This window comes from Sciurus vulgaris (genome assembly GCF_902686455.1).
Source record: "Sciurus vulgaris genome assembly, chromosome: 4".
NCBI lineage: Eukaryota > Metazoa > Chordata > Mammalia > Rodentia > Sciuridae > Sciurus > Sciurus vulgaris.
The window spans coordinates 31,566,292-31,584,585 of NC_136464.1; the positions used below are offsets into that span (position 1 = coordinate 31,566,292).

General features: G+C 48.7%; 2 protein-coding genes across 2 annotated transcripts; one reads left to right on the forward strand and one right to left on the reverse strand.

Moving 5' to 3' along the window:
- The first annotated feature begins 1,330 nt into the window (after positions 1 to 1,330).
- Positions 1,331 to 3,934, forward strand: FRAT2 (FRAT regulator of WNT signaling pathway 2). The gene has a single exon (XM_079137205.1). It carries the CDS (start codon positions 1,872 to 1,874, stop codon positions 2,568 to 2,570), a length of 699 nt encoding a protein of 232 aa, XP_078993331.1. The 5' UTR covers positions 1,331 to 1,871; the 3' UTR covers positions 2,571 to 3,934.
- An 11,721-nt stretch (positions 3,935 to 15,655) lies between these two features.
- FRAT1 (FRAT regulator of WNT signaling pathway 1) lies at positions 15,656 to 16,787 on the reverse strand. The gene has a single exon (XM_079136917.1). It carries the CDS (start codon positions 16,572 to 16,574, stop codon positions 15,741 to 15,743), a length of 834 nt encoding a protein of 277 aa, XP_078993043.1. The 5' UTR covers positions 16,575 to 16,787; the 3' UTR covers positions 15,656 to 15,740.
- Positions 16,788 to 18,294: the final 1,507 nt, after the last annotated feature.

The window sequence follows — 18,294 nt, forward strand, 5'->3', positions numbered from 1 at the left end:
AACCGGGAACTAAAGGACAAGAGTGGCTGTGTACACTACCCAGAGTGGCTGTGTACACTACCCACACACCTCTGCCTTGGCTGGCAAATTCCCTGGGAGAAAAAAAATTAATTTCATCTCATCTCCCTGCACCAGAGACCAAAATTAATCCCAGATGGATTTGGATTAAAAAAAAAAAAATCCAGGCATTAGAAAATTCTAAAGAAAATAGAACTGAATATTTAATAACTTCCTAGAGGCAAGGAGACTCTAAATTTAGCATCATGTTAGAAATTTCAAAGGAAAGGATTTTATAGATCTGACTACATTAAAATGTTATGTATAACTGGTAAGGAAAAAATTGTACAGAGTCAACAAAACAACAAAAAAAAACTAAATGCTTATATTAAAATATGAAAGAAAAGGGTTAACTTCCCGTACCTAGACAGAAAAAACGCCATAGGAAAAATGTATTAAGGAACGATTTACAAAAAGGACGTACAGTTAGTTAACAAATGTTTAGAAAATTGCTCTTACTAAAATCGTAAATTTGTAAACTGACAGAAGATATCAATCCACCTATGAAATCAGTAAAAATTTTTTCAGTAATCAAATTTGAAGGTGAACACTAGAACAATGATAGGAGGGAACATTTACCCAAATCTCAGAAAGTGATTTCATCAAAAATCTTAACGTAATAGCCATATTCTTTGACCTAAAATTCCACTCCTGGGAATCCGCTCTAAGGAAAGAAATATAAGTATGGAAAAGTTTGATGGACAAAAACTTAAGTCACACACTTATTTACAACGGCGAACTTAGGCAAATAGCAAACGTTAAAGGAATTTAAACAATTACACTTAGTGGAAATTTACGTAATCACTAAAACGTTTTCAAAGTGCATGCAGTAACACGAAAAAAAGCTTTGATTGCAATACAAAGTAAAAAAAAAGTGTATAACGTTGTACGCGTGGTTGTTTGTATAACCTGCCTTTATAGAGAAAAGCCTGAAGGGAAGAAAACCTAAGGGAAAAATAGTTCAACCATTTTTGAGTCCTATAATTGAGAAAATTTCCCCAGCCCCTATATTTCTATTTGAACCTTAAAAAACAAAAAACAAAAAAACTCTTTAGGCAAGCTGTGGTCCTTCCTTTTCTCGCTGTGTGCTTGGGAGGCTTTAATGATTGGGGGAGGGGAAGCCTCTGTGACCCCCACCTCCAACCCATTCCGCCCTCCTTAAACGGGTCCCTTCTTCAATCGCGATCCCCTCCTTCCTGCCCCGCCCCCACCTCCGCCCCGCCCCTCCCCCCCGGCCCGGGTGGGTGACTGCGTTGCGCAAGGCGGAGAGCAGGGCGGGCCCAAGCCTGCTGACACGTGGGGAGGGAGCAGGCGCGGGCGGAGGAGGGGTTGGGTGTGTGGGTGGGTGTGTCCGTGAGTGGGAGAAACCAACTGTGGCTGAATCAGGTGCATTTCTTTTCATACTGCTCGAGGGGGCCCGCACAGAACGAAAGTGGTCCCCACTCCTGGGAGCCCGTCACAGATGGATAGCCAACACAGACCTGCGAAGGCTCTGGCTGTGGCCCTGCGCTGTCCGCGGCGTCCCGCTCCCTGGCGCCTCCTAGCTCCTCACCCCCGGCTCGGCTCTGTGGTAGAGCCAGTGGACGTCATCCATTGTTTACAAATCAACCCGAGCCGGCAGGATTCCGGCTCCCCGGCTGCAGGCGCGCGGCGCGACATCCCGGCCGACCCCGGGTTCCGCATCCCCCCGGCCCCGGCCCCGGCCTTAGCTTCAGCCTCCGCCCGGCGCCCTCTTGTGCCGCGGCCCACCGAACCCGCGGGCAGCCGAGCCGCCAGGGACGCCCGCAGAGCTTAGGGTGCTCGGGAGGGGGACCATGCCGTGCCGGAGGGAGGAGGAAGAGGAAGCCGGCGAGGAAGCGGAGGGGGAGGAGGAGGAGGAGGACGACGACGACAGCTTCCTCCTGCTGGAGCAGTCGGTGACGCTGGGCGGCTCGGGCGAGGTGGACCGACTGGTGGCCCAGATCGGCCAGACGCTGCAGCTGGACGCGGCGCACGACAGTCCGGCCTCCCCGTGCGTGCCCCCGGGGCCGCCGCTGCAGCCCCGGGTGGCGCTGCCGGCAGACAAGGCCCGGCCCCGGGCCGTTCCGCTGCTGCTGCGACCCGCGTCGTCCGAGGCTGTGGGGCCGGCGCCCTCAGGAGCTCTACGCTGCGCCCTTGGGGACCGCGGTCGCGTGCGGGGTCGTGCTGCGCCCTATTGCGTGGCGGAGCTCTCCTCAGGCCCAAGCGCACTGCCCGGGCCGTGCCGGCGAGGATGGCTCCGGGGCGCCGGCGCTTCCCGGCGACTGCAACAGCGACGATGGACCCAAGCCGGGGCACGCGCGGGCGATGACGACCCCCATCGTCTCCTGCAGCAGCTCGTGCTCTCGGGAAACCTCATCAAGGAGGCGGTCAGGAGGCTCCAGCGAGCCGTCGCCGCGGTTGCGGCCACCAGCCCCACGGGTGCCTCTGGGCCCGGGGGCGGACGCAGCGGACCGGACCCGGTCGCCTTGCAGACCTCGAGCGCCTTGCTCTGACCCTGGCCGCTTGGAGGAGGAAGAGGACGCCGCTGCGTACAACTCACAGCGTCCTGTCCCCATCAGTCTTTATCTGAAGTCTCGCCTCTATTCCTGGGAGCGACAGCATAGGCTGCAGGGAGTCACTTGGAGAGATCTCAAACAGAGAAGTTAACCCGCCTGGGCAGTGCTGTCCGAGAACTTAAAGCATGGTGAAACACACGGACCAAGGCACGTCCGTATCGCGTTCGAATTTCCCCGACCACCCGGGGCCAAGGACCTGGGATAAACTGGGGACCTATGGCAGCTACTTGCATCCACTTGTAACTGACCTAGCCCTTGTGGGCATCGTGTGCTTGGATTGTTTAAAGATAGGGCTGGAAGGGCGGGAATCGCGAAGGCTTTCTAACAATACTTGAAAACTAGTGATACGGATACCTTTTCTCGTTATTTGCCGGTGGAGGAGCTTACTGAAAATGGTGCTATATTTGTTGTGCAGAGAAATTCTGGGTTGAAGAAGAAAATCTTGGCATGGGATGGGTTGGCATCGCCTCTCTTCCACTTAATCGGTTGGAGGAGGTGGGAGACGGGAACTCCACTTAGAGAATGGGAAGGAGGTGGATAATTTTGAAAGTTGGGAGAGTTAAATTTGATTGTGAGCTTTTAAATAACTTGACCTTGCCACCCGTGGTTGAAGGTCACATTTGTGCTGTAAAGTGAGAGGCAGTGGGGTTCCTGCAAGAGCTAACTCACCCCTGGTGTCTTTTTCTCTCCAAGAAGAGCTGTCTTGCTTTGCCACCGCTTGGAGTCTCCCGAGGACACACAGGCAGGGAGGGACCTGTGAGGAGAGTTGGTTGCTTTTTCTGTGCTTTCCTCTTTCCAGAACTCCTCCTCTTGCAAGGCTACTCTTGGCCACGCCACCAGCTTTCTCAGAAACGGTCATAAACAATCTCCTGTCCTCCCAGCCGACCTTTCTTACTCTGCCCTTTCTGTGGGGTTGGAATGAAGAAGGCCCTGGACGCCTTTCTGCTCTGTTCTGGCGCTCTGGAGTGGTGGGCCGGAGCCTGTGTGGTTCCTCATGCACAGTTATTTTCCTCCTGCCTGCCAGCTCTTTGTGAGTGACTGAAACTTTTTAAAATGTGACTCTCCTCTAGGAGAAACCGCTGGCTTTACCCTTGTGAAACTTGACGGTGCTTTAGTAAGGCACCATCCCTGAACTTTAAGGTAGCTAAACCAGTTTTTTAAAGATTCAATGGCTTGTTCATCCTCCAGATGTAGCTATTGACCGTACACTTCGCAACGGAGTGTCTGAACTTGTGGTGGTCCTGATTTATAGGATTTCTTAATTAAAATGTCTGCTGAATAAATCTGATTTTTGTTTTGGAGCATGGTTTGACTTTTTGGTGGAAGGTGGGGGATGGAAAGAAAAGCCCATAGGGCATACCCTTATTAATGAAGAGTGCGCTTGGGGTAATTAGGGGGACCTGGGTAAACGGTTGGGGCTGTTGCAGCTCACCTTGAATCCTTGTAGAGTTGCAGCCCTTGAGTGCTCCTGGGTTCTACACAATCAGAAAATTAAGTCCAGGTTTTTAGGAGCTACCAGGTGGGCTTTTTCTCCTTTTGTGGAAAACGTTCCAGAAACATTTTCTGGACTGAGGGCAAAGAAACACTGTGTCTAGAGAGAGGTGGATTTTTTTTTTTTTTCTTTTTTGATGCTAGGGATTGAACCCAGGGTTCTTTACCACTGAGCCACATCTGCCCTTTTTATTTAGTGAGACAGAGTCTCACTAAGTTGTTTAGGGCTTCCCCAAGTTGCTGGCTTTGAGTTTGCCATCTTCCCACCTCAGCCTCCTGAGTCACTGGGATTACAGGTATGTGCTACGTGTACCATGCCACTGAGCCCAGCAGGAGATAGGTTTTCCTTTGAATTTTTTGGGCAAAGCCTACCTGTTTTCTCCTTTTAAGACTAACTCATTGGAGCTGTGGACTGGGGGAAGAAAAACGGTTTTAGGCGGGCACCATCGCTCACCTGAAATCCCAACAACTTGGGAGGCTGAGGTTGGAGAATAGCAAGTTTGAGTTCAGCCTCAGAAAGTTAACAAGACCCTGTCTCAAAATAGAAAATAAAAAGAACTGGGGATGTGGCTCAGTGGTAAAGCACCCCTGGGTTCAGTCCTCAGTGCCAAAAAAAAAAAAAAAAGGGTGGGGGGGGGGGGGGGGGACTTTACAGTGATTTATTTAGTAGTTGTAAAGATGACTTGGTTTGAGCTGGCAAGGGTTGTATTTACCCTCACGAGGGGATGATCCCTTCCTCCTCCCCTCAGCCCCACCTTCCCTGGGACATATAGCCCTTGCTGAGCCCCTTCCTACTTCCTGTCTTGCCTTTCCAAGGAAAGCTTGGGGGCAGTCCAGTTCTACCTGTCAGCCCCTTGCAGGATCTCTCCTGCCCCGTACCCTTCCCACCCTGTGCCCTGCACACAGCTGGCTAGTACTCAGTGACTGGGGCCTGACCCAACCTTGTTACTTATCAGCTGTGTTGTGGTGATCAAGTGACTGTCCTGAGCTTTTCCCTTTTCTCATTTATTTATTTTTGGTACTTGGGATTGAACTCAGAGGTACTTAACCACTGAGCCACATCCCCAGCCATTTTGTATTTAAAGACAGGGTCTCACTGAGTAGTGCCTCACTAAATTGCTAAGGCTGGCTTTTGAACTCTCCATCCTCCTGCCTCAGCCTTCCCCTTTCTCATTTATAAAGCAGTAATGCTTTGTAAGGGAGTTGGGAGGGTTAAATGAGAACCTGAGGGGTCTGGGAGACTTACATGTTCAAAACATAACTGCTAATTCTTGGCACTACCACATGGCTTTATGTGCCATGAGGTAAGCACCAAATTTCCATTTTATAGATGACAACATTGAGGCTTAGACAGTTAAGTGATTTGCTTGAAGTTAGCACCTATTGGATGGTGGAGCTGGGATTTGAAACTGGATAGTCTGGCTCTAGCATCTTCTGCTTTCCTCAGTCAGGTCTTTAGGTCATATTGTAACACCTGCATATTGTATACCTGGATTGAACCCAGGGATTTTACCACTGAGCTACATTTCTCTACCCCCCCCCCCCCAACCTTTTTTTGAGACAGGGTCTTGCTGTGTTAGAGAGGCTGTCCTTAAACTTGCAATACCCCTGTCTTAGCCTCCCTAGTCTCTGCAGGCATGTGCTACCAAACCCAGCTAGAAGACTTTCTTGACACCATTTTCACCTTTGTTGGATTTCTTTGAATTCTTTAGAACATCCCACAAACCTTAACCCACCAATACTCTGACTCAATAGTAAACTTTTCTTGTGCATCAGCCATATATCTGCACAGTGTGGAAATCTGGAATGAGACAGGGTTGAAACATCCTGGTAGAACCCACAGCAGATTGGGAGACTCAGAGCTTCACATGAGGAAACAGGAATGATAGAAGAGAGAGGCCCAAATAACAAATACCAGTTCTTTCAGAAACAGTCAGAGGTCCTCTGTAAGGGCTGGGCCAAGACAAAGAGGTCTCAGAGGATCTCAGGGCAGATCCCCTGGAGGTCTGCAGCCTGACTAGAATAGCAGGAATGCAATGGGAATGGGAACTGCAGCTGAGGAGAAAAGATCTATGGAACCTGAGAAGCTAAGTAGAGAGGAGACACCTGGTGCACACCTCTACAAGACTCCAGGACTTGGTGGTAGAGCAGGATTTGAACTCAAGGCTCAAATTGAACCTTATTAACTCTTTTGCCTCCTGTCTGAGCCTACTCATGATCTTTTTTGGGGAGGGGCAAGGATGAAACATCTTAATCTGATGGTAACACAGGACACTCACTGTACAAGGAGCCCTCAGCTTGAAGAGTTGCCCTCCAGATTCTAAGTAAGTTCTGGAAATAATTAGATTTGCTAGTCTGCCCTCCACCAGTGACTGGTGGCAAAGTGAATGGGAAAAACATTGTTGTCTGCCCTCATGTCATTTATGGATCTTATCTTATAATTCACCAGTTCTTCAAATTGAAAACAAGCCAGTCTTCTCTGTACTCTGAAGAATCACTGCCATGAACAACATTCCTGCCAACTTGGATGCAAAAGCTCTCCTGGATTGTCCCAGGCTTGGAATCTACAGGGACTATGTTCCTGAACATCACTTGGCCTGTCTTCCCAATGTCTAGCCTCTCCCAGACCATGGGAACCACTGGCCTTGAGCATGTATTTCACCAGGCCAAGGAAGAATGGATCGTACTTCAAGTCAATGTAGTGTTCCTTAAGAAAGTCTTCAGAAGTCTACATGAACTTCAAACTTAGAAGGTGGAATCCTTCTGAAATGCCTGATGACCTCTCCCTTAAGATCTTGCTGGACCCCAATAGCCTTGATGGTAATGAAAGTGCGCTCATTGTTGAACAGCTTCTCTGCAGCGATTTGGGCTTCAACCCACATTCCTTTCCTCACACACCCCAGCCCTTGCCTACTGATCCAGCCATTTGCAAAGGCTGTAGAGTGCCTAGCCCCAGTCCTGGGCCTGAGGAAGTGTGTTGTCTAGGAGGCAAAACCATGTCCCAGGTGTTGCAGCTAGGGATAGCCCATTCCTAGTACGCATGACATTTGCTAGGATATCCCTAGCTGGACATAGCTGAGACAACTCCAACTTCTGAAGGGGCCAGTTGCCCAAGTTCCCCTGATAACTTTGCAAGTGTAGAACCCAGAAGGATTGGAGCAATAGGGAAGTGTCAAGAAGCTAGGTGTGTGTGTAGGTGGGGAGGGTTGGTTAGGAGATTCATGTGGGAAGTTACGTGAGCAGCAGCCTGGTGTCTCATAAATGGGAGTTGGTGGGAGATGACAATAAAGGGTGACAGTAAAGATATGGCAGTTTAAGAGGTGAATAGAGTTTGGGAGATGCTGGCAGGTGGGCAGTGCTAGGTAATGTGCTTAGCACTTACCTTGTGCTAGGCTCTGTCCTAAGTACTTTACAAATGCCAGCTCATCAAATCTCCTTGGGAGGAAGAAGAGAATACGCAAAAGGAGCAGACAGAAAGTAAGAGTAGAACCAATGCAACTTGTAGGCTGAACTGTAGGGGTGGTGAGGTATGTGAGTATGTCTATAGGTGTGCACGTGTGTCTACACATAGCTCCATCTATGTTATCTCCATGTATATTCCCTGTGGTCAGGCTACGGGGTCCAGGCCATGGTCCATCCAATTTTGCTCAGTGACTTACTTTCATTGTCTGTCTTTGAACACTGGAGTTATTTCAACTTTCTTTTTTATCAACGCATTAAGTAGTGTCTTTTGAGTGAGTTTCTCCTGTCCTCAACGCAGCTAAGGAAAAGTACTATTTGGGATGCATCTGGAGAGTTTTTGCTTTTGCTTTTATTTTTATTTTTGGTACCTGGGTTTGAACCCCAGGGGTGCTTAATTACTAAGCCACATCCCCAGTCCTTTTTATTTTTTATTTTGAGATAGGGTCTAAGTTGCTTAGGATCTTGCTAATTTGCTGAGACTGGCTTTGAACTTGCAATCCTTCTGCCTCACCTCCCGAGCTGCTGGGATTGCATTTGTGCACCATCATGCCCAGCTGGAGGAGTGGTTTTATGACTCCAGTGGGGAAGATTTTCAGGAAGCCATTTTTCACCAATATTGGGCTGTGGAATCTAATTTAGACAGTTAAGACACAAGCAGGCAGGCCAAAGGCAGGGCAAAGGTAACAAGATGATATCCAACTTGTGGTTTATTTTAACCCACCCAAATCAATAAGTCAAACAAACTTCCCGAACAGCCTATCAATTGGGGGTTGTGAATTTTACCTCCTATGAGTCAGTTAACAATTGACAAGGGGAAGCAGTTAAACTCCTTGGTATCAGTTTTAGTTTTCATTCTATTGCTGTGTTAGCCACAGAGAATTCATTCACATGAAACCAACGCAAACACACAGCGATCCCAGGCATGAAGGGTTGCACAAGGTTGCTTCAACAGCCAATCTCTCAGGTCCTGGGTCTTACTGGGGTAGGAGAGTTTGTGACACAGGGCACTGTCCATACCTACAGCCCCCCTGAGCCCTGCTCTTCAAACATTCCCAGACTGAGGACCCCATGACTTTCCACCTCCTCCAGCTGGTCCTTTGCAGCATCTTCCCATTAATTTCTCCCTTTCCTCCAAGTGCATTGGGTCAAGGTCTTGTGTTTCCTGATAAAGCAAATCCCTCTCTTGGCTTGTTCTCCCTTCTTTATTTATTTTGTGGTGCTGGAGATCAAATCCAGAGCTTTCCTTAAAGCAGGCAAGTACTTTACTACTGAGCTACATCCCACTTTCTGCTTTCCCTTTTGAGCATCTCCTTCAGACTTCTAGGCACCTCAGCTCATCATCTCTGTCCTGAGCACCCCACTCCCTTAGCCTCCAGCACTCTGTTGCAATTGCCCCATTTGTTTGCTCTGCAAATATTTACCAAATGCCAATACCCAGGCAAAGTTACTAAATGCAGCTATGTTTCAGGCAGTGGCCAAAGCATTGTATGAGCATTAGTTCAATTAATCCTCACAATAACCCAAGGAGGCAGGGACTTTTATTATTATCAGCTTTATTAGGAGGACCTTGAGGTTAGAGAGGTGAAGAAATCTGCCCAAGGTCACAGGAAGGAGTTTTAAAGGAAGGAGGCAGGAAGTCTGGTTCCAGAGCCCACATTTTTATGGCTACCCAGTACTAAGGCCTCTGGGTTTTCTTTTTCTTCTTCTTCTTTTCAGAATTTTAAAGTTGTAGATGAACACAATATATTTTACTTATTTACTTTTAAATGGTGTTGAGAATCAAACCCAGTGCCTCACATGTGCAAGGCAAGTCTCTACCACTGACCTACAACTCCAGCCCCTTCTTCTTTTTAATGTCATACTATTTCCCCTTGACTGTGGGTTTTCTTTTCAAAACATCTCTCTTGTCTTTTCCTCCCTTTCCCGCCCAGACCTTTATCGCCTGGTGCCTGGATGTTGTAACAGCCAGTCGCAAATCTGCCTGACCAGAAAGTTTCCCCTCAGCCCCAGTCCATTCTCCACACCATGTGGCCTGCCAATCTGCTGAAAACATCCTCTTCATCTTGTCATTCTTTTACCATCAAAGAACATATAATCTCTTTGGGAAGAAGTCATGCACATATGAGCCCCTGAGATAACTCTATAATGGAGGTAAATAACAAGAACAGGGAGAACAAAACTCGAAGGTCACTTCCTGTGAAGAAACTGCATGACTTTCTCAGTACGAATTATAGACAGGAGTGAACAGGCAGGAAAGCCAAACTTCAGCTGAGCATGGAGCACAGAAATGGAATTAGAGGGGATAAATATTCTAATAGGAAATGGGGGTCTTAAGAGCTGGCCCCCAGGACTGGGGAGATAGCTCAGCTGGTAGAGTGCTTGCAAGCACAAGGCCCTGAGTTCAATCCCCAGTATTGAAAAAAAAAAAAAAAAAAAAGAGATGGCCCTTCTGCAGACCCTACCCTTTGAGGTATTCCTTTAACACCTGTGCAGTTGGGGTGCATGATCAAGACCCTGGTTTGACTTTCAGAATAAACAGGTTTGTGCTTTTTAAGAAACATATTAGGGTCGTTGCTGGTGGCACATGCCTACCCAAGAGGCTGAGGCAGGAGAATCCCAAATTCAAGGCCAACCATGGCAATTAGTGAGACACTATTTCAAAAATATAAAGGCTGGGCCAAGTGCAGTGCCAAATGTTTGTAATCCCAGCAGTTTGGGAGGTTGAGACAGGAAGATTTCGAGTTTAAAGCCAGCCTCAGCAACGTCAAGGCACTAAGCAACTCAGTGAGACCCTGTCTCTAAATAAAATACAAAATAGGGCTGGGGATGTGGCTCAGTGGTTGAGTGCCCCGGAGTTCAATCCCCAGTACCCTCCAAAAATAAAGAAATGAAGAGCTGAAAATGCAGCTCAATGGTAGAGTGCCCTGTGTAGGATCCCTATTAGCAAAAATACAAAAAACAAACAAACAAACAAACAAAAAACCCAGGTTAGGGTTTGGGGTATAATTTAGTGGAAGACTGCTTGCTTAGCATTTGGGAGACCCTAGGTTTAATCTCCAGCACCAAAAAAAGCAAAAGAAAAAAGTAAAGGAACGCCCCCCCCCCAAACAACAACAAGAAAGACAATAACAACAACAACAAAAAAAAACATTGAGAAAGTCATTAAGAGGCAGGGTGGCAGTGGCGGTGCACACCTGTAATTGCAGTGACTCAGGAGGCTGAGGCAGGAGAATCACAAGTTCAAGACCTGTCTTAGCAACTGTGTGAGACCCTCAGCAATTTAAAGGGATCCTCTCTCAAAATAAAGAATAAAAAGGGCTGGGCACATAGGTCAATGTTAAAGTGCCCTTGAGTTCAATCCTCAGTGAGAAACAAAAAGGGAGAGGTTCTTTTTTTTCTTTCTTTTTTATTTTTCAGTACTAGGGGATTTCACCAGAGATCGCATATGCTAGGCAAGCACTCTGCCACTGAGCGGTATTCCCAGCAAGAGGCATGTTTTTTTTTACACGCCTCAGACTTCAAGTAGTGGTCTTAATACCTTCTAGGAATGATGTTTCATTATTTGCTATTTGTTTCCAATACAATATCTGATTTAATCTCCACATAATTCTAAGGCTCTGCCCTTGCCCCATTTTGCAGATGAGTTCATTCATATTGAGTTTATGGACTCTGTCCTGAATCGCACAGCTAGTAAGGGAGGGCTGCTTGTAGAACCCAGGCTCTCATCTGTTATGTCTTTTGGGAAACACTGTTATGGGCAGGTCATTGTTCTTCCTTCAGCTATGGATGGAAACAATGCACGGGAGAGTTTTTCTCCTTTGCCTGCATGAGCTTGTACGGTGTTCAAATGGAGTGCACCTTCAAGAGGAAACCTCTCTGGGCTTCCATCTCTAAATGAGGTAGTAGCACCAGACTGCCAAAGCCTGAGCTCTCCCGGGGCTGACATTCTGTGATTACTGAGCATTGGTGGAAGAGGGGGGAGCTAATTGAGTGAGTTAGTAATTTGGTTGCCAAGGTAACTCTTTCCTGATTGGAAGGAAGGGATCACAGGGTTCAACGCAGACTTTGCTGGATAGTAAAGTGGTGTCTGATCTTCGCTCCATATTTCAGCTTCTGAGCTGGAAAAAGAGAAAGAGAAAAAAAGAAAGGATAAAAATTGAATCCGAATATAGGCATTTATGCCTAAATTAGAAAGAAATCTTAGGATGGCAGACTCTGGAATCCTCTATATGGTGTGGCATTTTTTTCCAAATTACTTGTTGTTTGCCAAATGATCCATGTCATCTTATTTGAATTTTTTTTTTCATTCAGTTCGTAGCTTTGGTCTTTCATCTCACCCAGGCCATTTTCTGTAGCTAGCTGTCTTCATGGGATGCTGGACATTTTGTAAGAAAATGGATATGTCCTATGTGGCATTTCCTAGCTCAGTCTAGGCACCTGGGGCAGAGCTTTCCAGGATTCCAATGGCAGGGCTACCAATTTGGGCAACTGCAAGGGTGTCATTCATATTATGGTGTATGTGCAGTGTTGTGCAGTGAACAGTGCTGGATCCTGTAAGATGGTGTCAAGTTATTGGAAAGAGGCCTGAACTGGGAGCCCATAGACCCGAGTTCCAGACTCAGCTTGATCTCTGATTTCATAAATGACTTTGGTAGGTCACTCTGCCTTGCCCAACTCCCCAGACTAATTTTGCATTTATAAAATGGTCTAATATGTAGCCCAGTGGTGGAGCACTTGCTTAACTTCCTTAAGACCTTGGGTGTAATCTCCAGTACCCCCCCCCCAGCCTAACAGCTTTGAAAGATTATTTATAAAAGTCCTAATTTTTTCCAAAGAAGATTTTGGGGTGAATAGTAAAATTTGGTAGGACGTTTTAGAGCTGAACAGTTATAGGATTCAGGATTATAGGGTATTTCAAGTGTCTTATACAGAGTAGGTATTAGTTTTCTCCAGTTTTCCCTTTTCAAGGATGAGACTGTACTGTGTGAACCCTAAGGCTGAGTTGGCCTTAGTGTTCTAGAAGCCAGCATAATCAGTGCAGTGGCATGGAATCATAGGCAGTTTGAGGATGGAAAGAAAGCCTTGGATTGCTTCTAACCCTTGACGGCTGAGATTCTTCCACAGCTAAGAATTTGAGCTAACTCAGGACTGCTCCCATGCTAGGGGTTCCTGACCACTTTCTTCACATGCTCAGTACCCGGAGGTAGAAGCCCACTGTACTGTTGGCAGCCCCTTTCTCAGTTTGTTTTAGAGTTTCCATGATCACTCTTCCCTTGTTGGGTAACATGAGACTGAGCACACTGCAGTCCATTCTGGGCAGGTAATGGAAAATAGCTATCTGGGTGTGTTCTGGAGGTAGGTACTCCTCAGAGACCTATGTATTTGAGAGAGAGAATGGGACAAATGAGTCAAAAAGGGAGATAGAAGCTGGTTGAGGTAGCACATGCCTGTAATCCCAGCTTGGGAGGCTGAGGCAGAGGGATCACAAGTTCAAGGGTAGCCTCAGTAACTTATAAGACCCTAAGCCACTTAGTAAGACCCTGTCTCAAAATAAAAAATAAAAATGGCTAGGGATGTGGCTCAGTGGTTCAAATGCCCTTGGGTTCAGTCCCTGGTACCAAAAAAAAAAAAAAAAAAAAAAAAAAAAAAAAAAAAGGAGGGGGGGGGTGGTGGAATAGACAATCAGGACACAAACTCATACTCTCTCCAGAAAAGTTTTGGCATCTTGCATCTTGGCTCATACTGTTTTATGAATAGCTGAGGATCCAGTCAGTTGGCCACATAGGGCCAGTCCTGGGAAGGAAGGAATGGGGACTAGATAGCTAGATAGTGTTCATCTCCAGTACATGCCAGTCAGTCACCATGTGACTTTTATGTCACTATCCCTGTCGTACAAATGAGGAAATGGAAGCCCACAGAGGTTGAGCAACTTGCCCAAGGTTCCCTCCCCATTTAATAAGTGAACTCAAATGCCAGGTATCCTTTCTGTCACCCAACCTCACTCCTTCCCTGTTACTAAAGCAACAGAACAAGAGGGGTAGAGAAGGGTTGCTGTGTCACTGCAGGGACAGAATGGTAGTAAATATGCCAAGGGCAAAGAGGGAGGAGCCCTTTAATAAGCTCCCAGTCAGTTTTCCAACACCATTCTTGCACCTTGAGCAGCCTCCTGACCAACAGTTCACTTAAATAATCACAGTAGAAGGAAAAAGAAGTGATAAGCTGCTCCTGCTGCAATGAGTGGCAGATCTAATATCCTTTGATAACAGAGGCAGCTTCATAACACATTGCCATCCCTAACTAGTAATCCAAAAGCTGTGAGGTTTTGGTGAATGGGATTTGTCCAAAACCTGACCTCACTTTCATTTAATTTCATGCCAGCATTGATACACACCCAGCTGAGCAGACCTCAGTCTAACTAGTGAGCTGCTCAGACACAAAGGCGCTCTAATTATCATCAGCAAGCCAGGCTGACAGGGATTTCAAGTGTTTTCATGTTTATGGAGATCAGAGAAATATGTTCTGTACATCTTTCCCCACTGGTGGCAAGTACAAAATAAAACTGAACAAAAAAACCAACACATTTATTCAAAACAGGTCTTTCAGTTAAGTTAAAATCCTATAATCAGGATAGCCACGATTCCAGACACTCCGGTGCGAAGTGTAGATATGTCAACAGCCACATCTGGATGCTGAATAAGCCATTGACTCTATAAAACTAAAACAACAAAACGTCTTAGCGCCCTCAGAGAGTGAACAGTATGTTCCATGCACTTCACCATGATCACAATGGCAAAGCCTGCAGCTTCTCCATTTGGAGGGTCACATTTTCTACTCGGTTTCTTTCACTTACAAAGGCGAGCGGGCTCGGCTGGGGGAGGGGCAGAAGGAGGAAATCAACTCCGGCTACCCAGGGAATTGCAGCTGTTATTGCAAATGGCCCCGGAGAGCCCATTATAAGATGCTGTGCTAGGCTGTGTCCCTCGAGTGCCTGTCACGTGGTGCTTCCCTAGCCCCTCGACCCTGTCCCCAGGATAGCCAGCGCCACCCGCTTGAGTAGGGGAGAGAGCCAAAGGGGTGAGGAGGGACCACAGACCATGTCTCAGGGCAGTTTCCATGAAAGCATGGAGCCCAGCCAGGGGCGGTGACCGCCCGCGGGAAGCACAGGCTCTCTGCACCTCCCTACTTCTCCACTCGTGGTGGTGGCGGCGCGCATGTCCTCAGGAGACTCAAGCACTTGCAAAATACAGCGCTCTTCTCTGAGCACAGGCAGATCGTTTACCCTCCCTGCAGGAGTCCCGCAACGCAGTGCGCGCCCAGGCAACAGTGACCTTGAACTGTAGGAGGGACAGGCAGACTGCGAAAACACATTAGAGAGGACCGGGGTTCATTCCACGTCTCACTTTACCCTTCCATCACCCAATATCCAAGCCGCCGCCTACCATACCCACCCCGTGGCGTACAGCCCTCATCCAGTACTCTGAAAACTGCAGCCAGTTGCAAAGAGAGGCTTGAGAAAAAGGGTTACTCCTATTCAACCCCAAGAGAGTGTTTTCGTAGTACCGCATTTTCTATATTGAAACCAATACCCGCAAAGTCACGAGATGATATTTTAAGTGTCAAAAATCCTAAATCTGGCAGTTTGGGGTAGATTCCTGAAATTATCGTCTACTCTTGTCCCCTTCTCCCGAAGTGGATCAGGAACCAGCCCTGCAAAGATGAAGCAAGTAACTGGGACCTTGCTCCTTCGTTCTGATGCTTGGCGATCCTGAGAAGCGTGAACCTTGGCCACGTGGTCACCTGGCTGGCCCAGAAGCTGCGCGGAACTGCACACTGAGCGGCCAGGTCCGGTCACGCCAAATAAGGAGTCCTACTAAGTGTGAGCTTGGGGTGTGCTCCATAAAATGTCTTAAATAGGGCTAACCAAGTCCTGGATGGGGGACCTCGACCTCAGTTCCCCACGAAAACTTTCACGATTTTTTGGTTCCCGGTCTTCGTTAGCTTATTATTATTATTATTATTATTATTTCTACTTCCAAAAACTAGAGTTCTCCACTAGTCTGAGCAGGGTTCTCCACTAGTCTGAGTAGGGTCACAGCCCTCAGAGGAATCCCTTGCCTCTACAGTTAGAGGCTGGCGCGGTGGCCACCTTGGCTGTTAGCTGCCAGGCACAAGAACACCGTCTACGGTTATGAGCTGCGCCCTTCTGCCGGACGCCCCAGGGTCACTGCAGGCCGCTCGAGGGCTTCGGGGTGAAGGGGGCTCGTGCACTGGAGCCGACAGAGGGCCCAAGAGAGGGTGTTGGGGAAGCTTTGCATGTAACTGCAGCCGTCGCGAATGAAGCCTTCTGACTGCCTCCTTGATGAGGTTTCCCGAGAGCACGAGCTGCTGCAGGAGTTGGTGAGGATCGTCGTCGCCACTGCAGGTGTCGGGCTGGGACCCGCGTCGCTGCTGCAGTCGGCGGGACGCGGCCGCGCTCCGTAGCCATCCTCGCCGGCACGGGCCAGACAGAGGCTGCGGGATGCCCTGTTTGCCGGCTCCCGGAGGCCCATCAAGGCCGGGCTGAGAGGGCAATGGAGATAGCGCGCTTGGGCCTGAGGAGAGCTCCGCCACGCAATAGGGCGCAGCGCGACCCCGCACGCGACCGCGGTCCCCGAGGGCGCAGCGTAGAGCTCCTGGGGGCGCCAGCCCCACAGACTCGGACGACGCGGGTCGCAGCAGCAGCGGAACGGCCCGGGACGGGGCCTTGTCTGCCGGCAGCGCCACCCGGGGCTGCAGCGGCGGCCCCGGGGGCACGCACGGGGAGGCCGGACTGTCGTGCGCCGCGTCCAGCTGCAGCGTCTGGCCGATCTGGGCCACCAGTCGGTCCACCTCGCCCGAGCCGCCCAGCGTCACCGACTGCTCCAGCAGGAGGAAGCTGTCGTCGTCCTCCTCCTCCTCCCCCTCCGCTTCCTCGCCGGCTTCCTCTTCCTCCTCCCTCCGGCACGGCATGGTTCCCTTCCCGGGTACCCGAAGCTCTGCGGGCGTCGCTGGCGGCTCGGCTGGCCTCGGGTTCGGTGGGCCGTAGCACGGGAAGGCGCGGGTGGAGGCTGAAGTCGGGGCCGGGGTGCGGGTGACGCGGATCCCGGGACACGCCAGGCGGTCGCGCCGCGCGCCTGCAGCCGGGTAGCCGGAATCCTGCCGGCTCGGGTTGATTTGTAAACAATGGGTGACGTCTTCGGGCTCTACCACAGCGCGGAGCCGGGGGGGTGGACGCCCGTGGCGGTTAGGATTCCTTTAGGGCTGGGGTCCAGAGTGAAGCCTGGGTGCCTCTGAGCTCTATAACTTTGCCTCCGGTTTGTGTGGGTGCCCTGGAGTGCTGATCGTGGCTCCCTCAGGTGGGCGTGATTGGCATACCGGAAGATAGACACCCTGGCGGACTCTGTTGGTTCCTTCCACGCACAAGCACACACACTTCCACACACTTCCATACACTCCTTCTCTCCGTACGTCAATTCGTCTGGTTTTAGCATTTGCGCTTTTGAGGTCAGGTTGCCGGCGTCAGGAGAGGGTGGCAAGGAGAGCGAGTCAGACTGAGAATCGGTGTGACGATTATGGAAACGAGGCTAACAGAGACGAAAGGAGGAAGGGGACCCTGTCCTGCAATGGGGGTGGTGGAGTTGGAAATGGCAAAGAAAGGCCACAGATGAATGTTTCTTGACTGGAAGCCTGGGAGTGCGGGGGCCGGGACTGGGACTGGCATTATTGGAGAGGAGGAGATTGCCGGTCTTGGGAGAAGCTGTGAGCTGGAAAGTTTTTAGAACGCATCAGCCCAATGGGGAATATCTTCTCTGAGGGGGTAGCAAGAGAGGAAGAGATGAGGCGTTTGGATGAGAAGGAAGCCACGGGGCTATCTTAACCCTTTCAAAGTATCGCGGTTGATTTAATGGTTAGCCAAGACTTCATTTCTTTTTCCTTTTCTTTTCCTTTTGTCCTGGGGATCGAATCCAGAGGTTACATTATCAGCCATTTTTTTTTTTTTTTTAATTTTGAGACAGAGTCTTGTTAAATTGCTTAGAGTCTTGCTAAGCTACTGCGGTTGGTCTAGAACTTTCGATCCTCCTGCCTCAACCTCCGGAATCTCTTGGTTTATAGGCATGGGCCACCGTGCCTAAGATTTCTTTTTTTTTTTAATGTTGATTTTTAATTTATTGGTTTATTGATCTTCGTTTCTAGGGACAGAATCCAGGGCCTCAAGCATGGTAGGAAAGCACTAAATGTTTTGCCAGTGATCTATACTCCCAGCCCAAAATTTCATGTTTCAAAAGCAGAAAGGGCAGAAAATAATACTTAATTATCATGTTGTGTTGAAATCTTTAGACCTTTATTCAAAATCCTAAATTCCCCAGGCATACCTTTCAAACACTATACTTGTAGGTAGACTAAGCAGGGGCCCAGCCAGTGAGTGTCTTGCTGGTGGAGCTGCAGCTACTCAGAAGGCTGAGCATTTGGTGGCCAGCAGGCAACATGGCAAGACCCTGCATCAAAATAAATAAATAAACAAACAAACAAATAAATAAGAAAGAAAGCAAGTCAGCCAGGGGAGAGAAATTATCAGGCCTAGTGCTGGGGATCAAACCCAGAGTCTCATGCACACAAGGCAATTACAGTACCACTGAGCTATATCCCATCCCAGAAATATTATAAATTTGTCCTTTACCAAAAAAATTGA